Raw genomic sequence first — 14,715 nt, 5'->3', positions numbered from 1 at the left:
CTGCATGCGATTATGGCGCGGTATTGCGTAGCTTGTCAGTGAACTACGGCTCTGTGTAGTAAGTGCCATTCCATTTGAAAACAGTGGATGGATATTTAGTACTAATCACAGAACCGGCTATACTGATGAGACACACATGACCATCGCAAGCGATCAATTGTGCAGCCTTACTATACTTATAGTATATTTAGATGGAGGTGAGCAGTAGCACGATACTACAATATGTCTTCAAAAGCAGATCGTCCATGATCAAAAATGGTCATATCTCACTTCCCTATTTTATACACTTTCTTTTCTCCGAAGTTGTCATTTTAGTTGCATTGTCAAGAAAAAAAAAATACTTCTGGTAGTGGGTGTTTAATTTCCATCCTGCTGATGGACAGCAGCATAAAAACATCTTACAACTCTCTGCTGATCTCCAGTACAATATGTTTGAATCTGTAGTTTTTGCATTGACTGAAGAAGGTGCCGCAAATGAAGCTTGAAGATGCTAGAGGAGTGTTTACAGACTGTTGCTCTTGATGTACAGGATATACTGTTTTTATTTGCTGCTTTGAAATGAATGCTTTCAGTCATGAAATGATGAGGGAAGGCTTTAAGAGATTAGCATGACATAATTTAATCTCTAACATCCCTAATTAGAGGGCTTCTATTAGATTCAGCTCATTTCAACAATTGTTATAATGTATCATATATTTGCCTGGGCAATATGAATAAAGTCAATAAGGTCAACCTCCTCGGCATCCTCCTGTTAAATTTGCAACAAATCAGTCACCAGAGATACTTGTCTCCATCTCTTGTGGCAAGAGGGCTTGCTCATTGCTCAGTTTTGCACACAGTGGTATCAGAAGTGGCATCGCTCTGCTAAAGAGAGCTCTCGCACATCAAATCAAACCCTGTCACTCTGTTCTTTCACAGTTTGATTTTCTTTGTCTTCTGCAAAAGTGCGCACTCATCCCTAGTTCTGGGGCCTTTAATTATTGAGGAAATGGGTTATTGTCTTGTTTTGTGAGTTTTTGTGCTTCTTTAGTTTCTCCAAACTGTCTCTGGGGTTGTTGGTTCTGAGCTCAGGGACTTTAGAAAGCTCTGATCTTCAAAATCTGCTGTCTCTGGGGCTCACATGCTCAGTAACCTACAAGGAATTTATGCGAGTATATAAAATATCTTATATATATATATATATATATATATATATAATCTCTTTTTGCTTCCTCACTCTCGTAGGATGAAATCACCAGTTTTTTTTTCATCTTCCCACTTGACTGCGAGTACATCTGGAAGTTGATAGATTAATGCAGAATTCATTAGTCATCTACAGAGCTGTAGGTGTAGTAGCATGAGTCAGTTTCTCTGTTCACACTCTTTCTCTCCCTTCCACCCATCTCTCATTCCCTTTTTCCCTTTTACACGCTGCAATTATCCCTCTTCATACTACAACAATGAACTGACATACTTTTTTTTTTGTTTTGTTTTTTTTTCTGCTTCTGATTGGATTCCAAGATGCATTGTCACATTTGTCGATTGACTTATCACCTGTATCATTCCTCTTTGTTTTACTCTCAGTTTTGGATTACACAGCATTGGGCCTTTGTCATTTGCTGTTCTCTTGTCCTTTTCATCTCAAAACCATTAGGAGGTGATAATTTAATCATGTGAAGACAGGCAGCAGGATGCACTGTGACACAATTTAATGATACAACAAAATTGTTTTTAGATTTATTTATTTTTGCTTATGGTTCATATTAATCTGAGCTGCTTTAAATGAATTAAGAGTTTTCAAAACTATGGATTTGTGGTGACCCAAGACTAACTGTGTAACATGGTTAATTGTAAGTGAAACAAATGTCCGGTTTTTTTTTGCTCTCTTAGCCAATCAAAACTCTGCACAAAGCACGTTGAGATTTCTAGTTGCCTGCAGCTTGTTAGTGTACCTGCGGCTGCTAGAGTTATCAGAGCCCTCGGACATCCATTATATTGATTGTGCTATACTATGTGATCGGCCCTGTTTTTATGCCTTGCTTGCTGCTTTTTTAGGGATTTTTAAAATGCTGTATAGAGTAGGGCTGTGCAATATGGACACAAAAAACCTATCATGATTTTTTTTTACCAGTTTTGCGATTTCAGTTTTTTACCGTCATAAATGCATTCATTATAAATTTGAAACATATTTCCAAAAGAAAACCAGTTAGAGTGCTATAAAACGATTTAGTAATCGTGCATGCTCAAATCGTGATTTTTATTGCGATTTTTGATTAATTGCACAGCCCTAGTATGGAGCTTATCTCATCAGATCTATCTACAGAAAGCTGAACTGCTGCTGTAGTACCTTCTTTCTTTGATATATCATCATCATCATACTCTTAGTTTTGTATTACTGAATGTCAGTTAGCCCTGTGTTGACATTTTGCCTACTAGATTACTTAAATTGAGAATTGCAGAAATAATTTTAAAAGATAATTTTCATAGATAAGTGAAATCATAAAATGCTGAATCCGTACAAAAATGCGAAACAATTTTGAATTATACAATTAGCTCACTCTGTGGAGTTTACTTGCGTCATGTTTTCCCTTCAACAACTCTCTGCTCAACTCTTTAAAGGCACGTCTCGAAACACTTCTGTTCTATTCTTTGTGAAAGGCTGCTAAGCCAACTGCCCTTGTGGCTAACAGAATGAAAACATCAAGCATCACCAAGGCTTGTTTCCCATAATTGTTGTTAAACTAGCTTTGCTTCTCTTAATCCTGGCTGTTGGGATCTGTATTGCTTTGAATGCGGCAGGGGCCCTGAGCAACCAAAAGCCCTGGTTAAAACTAAAGCAGTCATCAGAAAATATTGGCCTTCGTGTATAGTTTGGGTGACGCTATGGGCAATGTCGCGTTAGCTTACAAAGGGTAAAAGTCAGTGCATCAAAATATTGCATATGTTTTATTACATATATTGTTTAACTAACATAAAAGTGGTTGGGTGTGCGCTCGTATGAGATGGGGAATGTCGGTACCTCAGATCATGTGCTACTTTAATTTCCTGGTGACCGTGCAGAAACTTCTGCACACGTGCACATTTTTTCCACATCGCTTCTTGCTGCTTAATTTGAAGCTGGAGCAACTTTGCAGTGAGTCAGAGAGAGAGGCTTGTTGCCATGCCAACGTGACACGCAAGTAAAGGAGGTCAGATGAGATGAGGCTAATAAACTCCGATTCTAACAACTGAATTGTTGAATAATGTATAATATTTGTTGAATATGAAGATTAACTCCGCCTGCAGCTGTTCCACCTTTTTTCTTTTCTTTCTAGGCAGCTATCGCTTTTCTGGCACATTTGTCTCTCCTGTCTCTTTAATTGCACCACACATTGACAAGTTTATTCTTTGAGAGGGGGAGTGTGATGTCCCCAAGTGAGTGTACCAAGCAGAGGACATGTAGGGACATCTCAAATGTCATCCTGGCTCAAGGAGGAAAAATAGAAGTGTTTTATATGCGCAACTGCATTTTGTTGCCCCAGGCTGAAATGCGATTGCTCTGCCGTTTAGGGTTAGTAGCCTTAAAGATGCACTTGTACTAAAGTGTTTACCAAAGCAGTTCTCTCTGTTGAAAACCACATACGAGATAAGAGTCTGTGATCTTACATTATTTGCAGTTAAGCTTGATTTTGTCCCGCTTGCTTTATATATTTTTCCCCTGTTCATCCCCAGAAGACAGTACAAATGGCTTTTCAGATGCCGTCTGTTACATAGAGTTGATTTAAAAGGAAGTGCACAGGCAAACTAATGCAGCCTCTGATTGAGCAAAAGCCGTTGGCCTGAAATTGCATCAGGAGCCCCAGACCATCATCTCAGATCTTGTGAATTATTGATTCGTCCAGTTAATGAACATCACAGTTTGTGCCTCGGAGTCCAGGGAGATAGATTCCAAAATCCTCTTCAGTCCGCACAGCCAATAATGACTGCCGTTTAACTGTCAAAGTCTTTTAAAGTTGGATATTTGGTATGTGAAATCATAAATCTCACCCCCTGTTTTGCAGAGAAACGCTGAATGGCAATATTTTAGTGCATTAATTCAGAGAAAGTGCTTAATCTTCCTGTCGTCGTCCTCCTACTTTTAATCATCTTATGATTTATTCTCTTTTTCTCCCCTTGCAGAAGCAGATCATCGTGGACCCGCTGAGTTTCAACGAGGAGAGGTTCCGGCCTTCTCTCGAGGAGCGTCTGGAAAGCATCATAAGTGGCGCCGCCCTCATGGCTGATTCCTCCTGCACACGTGACGACCGGCGGGAGCGCATCGTGGCCGAATGCAACTCTGTGCGACAGGCGCTACAGGATCTGCTCTCAGAGTACATGGGCAATGTAAGTGCACGTCAAACATTGTTTTTCCTTCTCGTTTACTGCTTTTCCCCTTCCACAGTCCCACATCTCTGAATGGCGATGCTGGGTACCCACCTGCTACCTGAGACAGACGCTCTCCTGCAGGGAAGGAGAGGGGAGTTTTATTTCAGGGACAGTGCACACATCACGTTTGCTGGGTAGTGTTGTATAAAGACCTCCAGTCTTGCCTAACTTTTGATAAGAGGGGTTCAGTACACGCAAGCCCCCTCCTGAGATACTGATCTGTGCGTGGAATTGTTTGACTGCTGTTGTTTTCAAATAATTCCCTTTGTTTGCTCACCAGTATTGGTTTTATTTGTTCTTTTCAGTCTTTCATTCCATTTGTTTTCCTTTTTTGTTTCTCCATTTATTATCTTGTAGTCAAAGAATTATTATTTTTTCCCAAAGAAAGTTCTGAGTAGTTTAAAGAAGTGTTGGTTAAAACCCTACCTCATTTCCACTTACACTCATTTCCAATTTATTTTTTCGATTTCTAACACACACTGAATGTCGTATCTTCACTTTTTTTTTTTTTTTTTTTTCTCAGTACATTTCCCTACATGACAGATCTTTGTTTTAACAAGCCTCTTTCCACATCTTCGTGTTATTTACAAATGGAGTAATCTTTCTGTTTCCAAGCAGCCAATCAGATTTGTTGTTCTTGGCTGCCGTGGTACTGCATTCCATCTGTTTGTTGGAAATAACTACAAATCTGTTGCTTTCTAGATATCTAGTAAGGGCTGCTCCCAGAGCTGCGTGATTAATAAATGTATGTTTATATATGTATTTGTGTATGCAAGCTACTCCCCTCTTAAATCGGTTTTGTAGTTATTTTTTCTGCTTGATGGGTTAACTCAGTTCAAATAAGTTCTTCGCCCCCTAGCACACAGTAACATAATTTTTCTGTCACACGTTAATAGCGGTGTGTGGGCAGCCGAAGTGGTGTTGTGCCACAAACTGCTGATGATGATGTTCGGGGAGGCGATGTCTCGCAGGTGTCAGCGACTATTTATGTCAGTCTTCAGAAACGTCAGGAAGCAGCAGGTCCTCGGCTCTGTCTGGAAACACATCAGTGTTCTGGGGAACCTGCACTGACACACTCCAGATGGCTCATTGCTAGTTCTGTGTAATTCCAGACCAGGATAGTGAGCAAGCGCCTCTGTCATTACCGTCCATTTTTAACACTGCAGTGTGAGAGCCTGAAAATGGCTGTCTGATAACATCTAGCAAGAGGTTTGGCATGGATAAGGTACAAGCATTCAATAAAAGTCAAATTACACATTCGATTTCCAGTGCCATTTCAAGTGATCTTCGTGAAGAGTGCTCATGCCTGGAATGGAAAAAATCATACCAGATTGATTCCAGCAGTGATAGTAATCACTAATATGCAGCTATCTGTGTAATAAGCTTGCCATGTCATCCAAAATTAGCCGTGCTACCATGACTGCATTAGAAAGGCTAATATAATTGGACAGGACCTTTTATAGAAACCCCAGCTTATGTATAGACTTTTTTTATTATTATTTATTTTATGTCCCTCCTCAGTTAAATGACACAGAGCAGTCCCATATGTCCCTAAACAGATGAATGACAGAGCCGTCTTTTGAATACAGATGAGCGCCATCCATGAGACGAACGTTTCTGTGATCGTTTTTTTTTTTTCTCGTCTCATCCTTGGTGCTGCTGGTTTATTTTAGCCACAGATTCATCCAAGCAGTGTCCGGGTCGTTTCCAAACAGGTTTTCTACTTGACTGGGTCTTTGCAGCATGTCTGCCCCAACACACAAAACGCTGCTCCTCAGCCCTGAAGCACAGCTGACATGACAGCGCTTTGGCTGCTCACTCGTTCAGACAGGAGAAACAGATGAGGGAGATGATATGTCCGTCTTTTCGACTACCTCTGGACTAAAGCCTCCTGGAGTCTATGGATGCTTTGGCCGGCACTTTGCCTGGCGTTACCTTTTGCAAGCTCTCTTCCAAAACTTTGAGAGCTTTTGCTTGCAAAGGCTGCAGTTGACTCGATAGACAATGTAATCCATAAAATCAATGTTCATTTTATTCAAATAATATGATATTATATAGATGATTTTATTTTAATCTTTTTTTCTGAGAGAGAGTGACCGCACTTTATTGGTGGATATGATTAAAATGTTTATTTATTGTATAAAATCGTAAGATGTTTTGCCATATTGCTAAAAGACGGGCATTTCTGAACTTCTAAGGGAAGAGAAGTCTTAATTTTTTTTTTTTTAATAGTCTTTCAGGATTTCCTTATCAGATAGTAAAGAGATTTCTCCCTCAGTCTTTCTTACTCTTTTATTCTCTGCTGAATGGAGGAATGCATCGGTTGCAATAGGCTGGATTTCGATTTGAGAAAGACAGGTGCAGCTCCTCCTCCCTCTGTTGGAATGAATAACTGTTCTCACATTCAATTTATGCTCTGTCTGGGTTGTTAAATGAACTCTGAAGGCCCCGCAATAATACAGATTTAATTGGTGTCCCAAATTCAATTTTTAGCCATATGATTTCTCCTGGAATAAAGGAACTGCCTTGTTTGAAGTGACTTGGTTTGATAGAAGGACATATTGGCCAGACGGCATATGGGCTCTCACAGCTGAGACTGTGCTGTTGAAGGAGTTTTGCTCCTTAAACCTCCCTCTCTCTTTTTAGCTAGCTAGCATAGCAGTGGCTCCTTTTGTCTGCCTTTTACATTTTTCAAACCCAAATTGAGACCACCAACTGGAACTATGTCCTTATTAATTTGAAGCAAAATGATGCATTGACATTATAGAATTGAAGACAATGTCATCAAATATTTACCTGCTTAAGGCAGTAATAAGTTAATTCTAGGAAAATTTCTCCAAATTTCTCTTTTGGATGAGAGGTTTGATTGGATGTGCCTTTCGACAGCTGTGTGAAACAGACTTTAATATTCTATAAATTAAATGAGAGGTCTCAAGAGGTTAATATGAAACCCAAGTTTTGTAGTAAGAGCCTCTGGCAGTGGCTATGGTTATGAAAGTTTATGAAAATGCAATAAAAAAAAGGCATCATGTAGTTAAAGGCCATTTCTGGGTATTATGTTTACCAAGCTAAGCGCTTAATGCATTAAGGTAACCAAGTTTATTGCGCTTGAATATAAATGATTCGGAGTTGCTCAAATTGGCTTAAATTGTCTTTTATTTTTGTCATCTCATGTCAATATCTTTGCTTTTGATTCTTGCCTTAGTCATATTTAAATGAATTTGGAGCAGTGCCCCAAAATAATCAAACCTTTATTCATAATTGATATAATCTTATGATGAATACTAACATTTTAATCACTGTTATGCGACCTGAATTTTACAGGTTTCATTATCTTTGAGCAGAAATGGTGCATGTAGGCAGAAAAGTGAAGACACTGATTGAATTACAGTGGACTGCTGCGTCCCGTTTTCAGCTTAGGTTTTCAAAAGCGGTTTTCAGAGTGTTCAAAAATAGATTGTAATTAATTGCCGATTAGCAGAGATTGATCAGGCCTTTGTTAGCCTGGAAAATGTGTAATTGTTACTCAGGACCTTAAACCACGTGCCCCGGTATGTGCTGTAACCCCGAACTCGGGCAGTCAATCTGGTTTCGACTTAAAAGTCCAGCCCAGACTGATTAGCCAGATGATTAACGATGCAGAGCACTGCTAAACAAACAAGCCTCTTCACTTTGCCGAGCACAAGCTCATGGTTTTGAGTGCTGCGGTTCAAGCACGTATTTAATTATTCCACCCTCTCGTGACTACTTCACATGATGTGTCTGTTCTGAGCTTTTCCTTTGCATTTTATTAATAATAAATTTCAGACCCCCCAGACTCTTGTTGTAGAGGTGATTGTACACAAGGCGAGCTGGTAGTAATAAGGTACGACGTGTCAAGCTTTTGACATTTAAATTCTTCAACTTGAAGGTGAACATCTGAAGAATCTGTGAAAATACAGATGCGAACTCTTCAAGGCCTTAAGGAGGGGAGATGGAACAGGAGACCCACACACACCCACACCTCTCTCTCTCCGTCTGTTCTCTTCCTCACGTTTTCCTCTGCCATGGGCATTCGGGAAGATTGACATCTGGTCTTGTTTCATGACAACTTGCTTCCAAAGTCTCTTAACTCGAACTGAGCCCTGTTTCTATCGTTCCTCTTCTTGTTCTTTCACCTAACCGTGTGCTTTTTGAAATTATTTTATCTTAGCAGCCTGGAATAATTTTTATTTTTCCATAAATAGCAATAACATTTGAACAGTAAGAGCAGATCATTACAATTTGACCTTTTCGGCAGCAATTTTCTTCTTTTGGAAGATTAGTGTAGGGACACCTGCTTGTTAAAGCCAAGCTTTAATGAGTCCCTGCTAACCTGTTGGCCTCTGGTTATCCCAAATATTTACCAATGATAATTAAGTTGGAGTCAAGAGTTCCTGCAGCTTATGTTTAAAAATATTTGAAAAGCCAGGTCAATGCATATTTTCTCATTTACCTCAGGTTGCAAAAACGCAAAACTGACTTTCAATTTTAACCTCATCTGAATGTGTAATTAAAGCGAATCACACCACATGCAGTGCATCAAGGGAGCACTTTACTGTCCCTGAGGCTTTTGCTAAATTTACAGCTTTCCATAAAAACGCAAATCTGTCACACATGGGCTGTCAGATGGTTTCCCCTATACCTGGTCCTTGATCATTTTGCTGTTAAAAATCACATTCCTGGCTTTGCAGAGAGATGGATGATGTACTTTTTTTTGCTGAAGCAATTTTAATTGCATAAAGATTGAGACCGTTTGTCCATTTCAGAGGAAGCTTGCTGCACTCAATTTGACATGTTTGCTTAAAGGGATAGTTCACACAAAGCAAAATTGTCATTTGCTCACGCTCATGTCGCTATAAATCTAAATGACTGACTTGTTTTGGGAAACATGAAGGTTCTTTTTTTTGTTTATACAATAAGTCAATGTGGTCCAGTGTTATTTAAACCCCAACAATATTAAAAATATCTTTTGCGTTTTGCATTAAAAAAAAAAAAACGATTTGTAATAACATGAGGGTGAGTAAATAATGCCTATTCCTTCGAGTGATCGATCCCGTTAAATCAGTAGCCACTAGAGATGGGCACTACTACTGTAGTCCTCATGACTGCAAAGGGGTTAAAATGACCAAAATGCTTATCCCTAGAAGCCATTGTTCCCTAATGCTGACCGTAAATGGTGAAAAGTCACCCAGAATATTAACACTGGAATCATACTGTGTTATGATTAATGAAAAACAAATCTGTTTTTATGGTATAAAAGCCTCTCACACGGGCATTGTTTTTCAGCATTGATTATCCAGCTGTGCAATACACCCTCTAGTCAAATGGCTTGGTGTTTGTCACTTTTTTTTCTTTTTTTGTTTTTTCAGACTGTTTGGCTGTAAATGTTAAAAGCTCTTTCCTCTAACTGCTGTAAATATGATGGCAAAGAGAAAGAATTAATCCTATATTGATCACTTTAGCAAAAACTTTAAACCGTAGACCTTATTATTCACAGTTTAGAAGGTTGTGCTCACTTTATATCCTGTCCAAATACCAACCCTTATGACACACAAATGGCATTTTACTGCTTTACCATAAAAGGTAAAAAAGACAGCAGGTTAATCACTTGTTTTTTTGTTTTTTTTTTCTCTTTCCTCAAAAAACATTTACCACTTAGTACAGCAATTCATGTCGCTGTGTACGATTTAGCACCTGGGCAGGTCTGGAGTTGACCTGACCTCTTATAAAAATTTAAATACGAGTAGATAAAATGTGAGGTGTGGCACTTAAACGATCTATGTCTCACTGTTTGCAGTCTCTCACTGACTGTTCCATGTAGGGAGGTGTGTGTGTGTGAGAGAGAGAGAGAGACAGAGCACAAACCTCTGATGATTCTGTTATTTTCATTCATCGCTCATCCTCGTGGGTCTTAGACCATTGCTGTCGGCTGCTGCAGAGCTATGGCATCACTCCTTGACTGACAGTTTCTATTAAGGCCCGTTGAAGTCTAAGTCGTGTTGTAGAGCATTTAAACGACAGCCCAGCTCTGTGTTGAAGGTTATTGTAGTTCCATTTCACCTCTTTCAGGATGCGTAGTGACCTCTGTTGTGCCTTGTCATTTGTCCTTGTTGCATATGTATTAAACAGCTTTTTGTCATGCGTTGAAGTAACATTGTTTTTTCTGTTCCAAAAGATAGCACTGTGCCACAGCACAAATACTAAATGGTCTTAATGATAACTATAAATAAACTGTTCTGTTATGAACACACTTTATGAGTCGTTTGCCACTTTAAATCCACCAGCTCTTTAAAGTTGGGACAAAATCTATTGGTTTTTTAGTGATTTATATAGTGATAGTTTTTACTTATTCTCATTGAATTTGATTAACAATTAGAGATATGCCGGAATCGAACTTTCCTGTTGCGATTTAATTGCTCATGCTTTTATGATGGTATACGGTATTATCATGATATTGAAATTGTTTTAAAAAAGTGGTCCTAATACAGTACAAAAGGTTCAATAACTTTTTCTTATAATAGAAACCACATTTAAATACAGTAAAGCAGAACAGGAAAAATATATTAAGTTAAAAGTTTTACACAAATTATAGGGTAAAAGAACTACGATGACCCATAGGTATCACTTTACCTCATTAGTTAACCATTAACATTCACAATGAGCAATAGCTACATTAGCTACAGAAGTTAATCTTTGTTAAAAAATGTAAACCTTGGTTCATGTTAGCTCATGAAATTATATTTGCAACTCTATTTTAACAATGTGTTTAATTAAATATTGGAATACCTAAGATTAATGAAAGCTCAGAAGAATTTTTCATTGGCAGTTTGGTAACTAATGAAGCTCTAATGTAAAGTATGAATTAACAATAAACAATCAAAACCCTTCCAAACAATATCTAGTAGGGATGCACCGATCATGATTTTTCATGGCCGATACCGATTTTTTTTACAAAAAAAACTGGCCGAATCTGATACCGATTTCAGATTTTTTTAATTTTTTTTTTAAGCAACAAACAAGAAAGAAGGAAAGTGTCCATAAACAAGATGTTTATTTGGTATTTAATAGGCCAAACTGGCTTTTGGCTATTGAAAACAATAACTCCAACCATCTGAAATGAACGGCAGTATATGCACAATAAGTAGCCTACATTCAATACAAACATAGATGTTACAGACATCAGCATTTAGCTTTTGTTTTTGAATTGGGTTGAAACTACATAGAACTGGCCTTAAATTTAAAGATTAACTGTAACCATGTGAAATGAAAAACAACTGCATACATATTCAATAAGATGTTTCTTGATCAGCATTCAGTATTTTAGTTTTTAAATTTGGTTTTAAATAAAAAAAGGTATTTACCAGTGTCTTTATTTACAGACTAAATAAAAGTATGCTATATAAATAGATTATTCCAAAATGTTAAAATCAAATAATGTTGGTGCGAATAAAACAAAGATGCTAAGTGTTTTCATTCATCCCAAAAATTCCCGTGTCCTGCGCACAGATTTCGAAATACTTCTACACAAATGAAATTGCGAACGATTACAATGTAGTCTGTGCTCGAAGCCGCACTCTCGGGGAAATCGGCCGAAAGACCAAAAACCGGCTGATTGCTGATCACGTATTTTAATCAAAAACCGGCCGGTTCCGATTTATGGCCGGTCAACCGGTGCATCCCTAATATCTAGGGCATGTTGTAGTCCAGATTTAAATACATTTTTATTTTGAAAATAAATAGTCTAAGTTCTAAATACTTAAGTATTTGGCACTGTGACAAACATTATAGTGAATACACAAATCTTAATGGCTATTTAAAATTATTTAAATATGTTTTAGAAAGTAGTGCAGCTGCTTTAGTTATGTGGTTTCCTGGCCAAGGACTGCATTTTCTGCAGTTTAGCGCCACCTGCTGTCAGCGAGTGAATGTGCATCTCATGTGTTCCCCATGTGGTTCTCATGCATGCATGGTTACATCAGAGCGAAGACGCGTCTTTCAAGCAGCATACAGCGGTGTTGTGCATTTTGACCACTGGATGGGAATAGTATTCGTAATGCATTCCAAATCCTGAATAAGCATATATTCAGCATATATTAATTTGTAAATGTATTTATTCATGTTAAATCACAGTGCATTATCTGATATTAACGGATGCGATTTCTGAGCACAGTGTATTAGTAAATTGTTGAAATTAAAGGGTAGTAATGCCGCTGTCCATTACTAGCTAATGTTAACTTATGTGGTTAACCAACAATGACGAATCAAACCTCATCGTAAAGTGTTCACTTGTTGCAGTGTTCAATCAAAAATGACCTTAATGGCAGATAACAAATAAATTGTGCTGGATTAGTGCTCGGATGTCTTCTGCTCTATAATTCCCCCTTTTCTAATGCAGTTTTGATAAGCTACAGTCCACACCGTGAACTCTCGACAACCTCTTTTTATTTTTCCCCTTCTCATAATGAAATGTCCACTGACATTTTGTTTCTAACTCCAAAGTCATAGAGCCTGGCAGAGCTGGTATCATAACATACAATAAAGGGTGCTTTAGCCTCTATCCTCTTTCTCTCTTTGTGCAATTTTTTTCATCCTGGCACATAGAACACTTGAGTGAGCTCTATAGACTTCTGAAACTAGGAGTGATGGCTTGGAATGATGGTTATTTTCAACCGTAGTCCGTGATTGGAAAAATGTCGCCATTCTGTTCTTGTACACAATAATTGATTATGCTCACTCAGTTGAATCACGATTCCCCTAATTTACTCCAGCTTCTGTTCAATTGAAATGATACATCCTTTAGTTGAATGCTGTACTACAGTGGGGTGTCCAGACCCATACCTGGCAGAAGTGTGCAAATCAGCAGTGGCTTTGTGCGGTGAATTGTAGAGTGAATAGTTCCTGTCCTAGGTGCTGATTGATCAAAAAAACATTCCAGTCATCCTGCAAAACACTATTGTCAGGTATATTAAGCAGATCACTTATTCAGTAAGCTAGTATATGGGGATGTTAAGATTGGTTTTCAAAAGCATCTCGTTGATTGCCTAAACAACTAGTAGAATTGTTAACACTGAAACTCTTACTTTTTATGCTGAAATGAGGTCCTGTTTGACAGTTATACAAAGCGTAATGACTTTTTGGTTTTCTTAATTGAACATTAGGTTGAAAGTAACTTTTTATATTATTTTAAAGTGTATATCAACTGTTACTACAGTTTTCTGAAGGCGAATGCATTAGATTGCATGATCATTTTGACAAATGTGTAAGTGCTTTCTGAAGCAGAGGTGTGTTTTGTTATACGTACTTTGAATTCGTCAGTTTGAAGGCACATAACTAAAATATTCTCACTAGGACTGGACGATAAATCGCATGCGATAGTCATGCACATCTCATCAGTAAAACTGGTTCTGTAGTAAATCTCCAGTAAATCTCCATCACCTGCTTTCAGATGGAGCTGCATTTACAACACAGAGCCATAGTTCTCCGACAAGCTCAGTGAACAATGACTTTGTGTAGTAAATACCGTATTTTTCGGACTATAAGTCGCACCAAAGTAAAAGTTGCATCAGTCCAAAAATACGTCACGAGGAAAAAAAACATAAGTCGTACTGGACTATAAGTTGCATTTATTTAGAACCAAGAGAAAACATTATTGTCTACAGCTGCGAGAGGGCGCTCCGTTTTCAGTGGTAGACTATAGGAGCACTGAGCAGCATAGAGCGCCCTCTCACGTCTGTAGACGGTAAGGTTTTCTCTTGGTTCATTTCTCTCGGTTCATGTCGAATTAATTTTGATAAATAAGTCGCACCTGACTATGTCGCAGGACCAGCCAAACTATGAAAAAAAGTGACTTATAGTCCTCAAAATACGGTACTGCTCCTCCTGAAAGCATGTGAAAATACCACATATAATATATTTCTACTCAAATCACTACATTACATCAGTTGATTGTTTGAAATAAATCATTTTGTGAGATAATTATAAAAATAACTCAATATATTGTTGTAGTCATGTGTTTTTAAGTAACGAAATAGTTACGAAAGCAGTTTAAACTGTTTATTCAGCTTTATTTCCTGGGGGTTTTTTCGGTGCATATTTGGAAATTCCACGCGAGAGCACCCTCTGGCTTTTGGTTGGAGATCTACTACTGATCACAGAACTGTGCTTCACTGAAAGATTCTCATGGACCTATTGCAGGTTTGCCTCATCGCGAGTGCGATATTACCGTGATTTATCACCCAGCCCTAGTTCTAACTTTACTCTCATAGCCCAACAAGCTAATAATGGGTGTCTGTATATGCATGGTTTTTGGTA

At 38.2% G+C, this 14,715-nt stretch overlaps 1 protein-coding gene across 1 annotated transcript in view; it reads left to right on the top strand.

Annotated features, from left to right (window-relative positions):
• Window positions 1–14,715, top strand: part of LOC127971064 (catenin alpha-1) — a 95,539-nt gene that overhangs the window by 18,808 nt on the left and 62,016 nt on the right. The window contains exon 7 of the mRNA XM_052573821.1: window positions 4,138–4,341. Coding sequence (XP_052429781.1) covers window positions 4,138–4,341 — 204 coding nt within the window. The remainder of the gene's footprint in view (window positions 1–4,137; window positions 4,342–14,715) is intronic.

This window comes from Carassius gibelio, chromosome B14, assembly GCF_023724105.1.
Source record: "Carassius gibelio isolate Cgi1373 ecotype wild population from Czech Republic chromosome B14, carGib1.2-hapl.c, whole genome shotgun sequence".
NCBI lineage: Eukaryota > Metazoa > Chordata > Actinopteri > Cypriniformes > Cyprinidae > Carassius > Carassius gibelio.
This window is presented reverse-complemented; position numbering and strand designations above follow the sequence as displayed.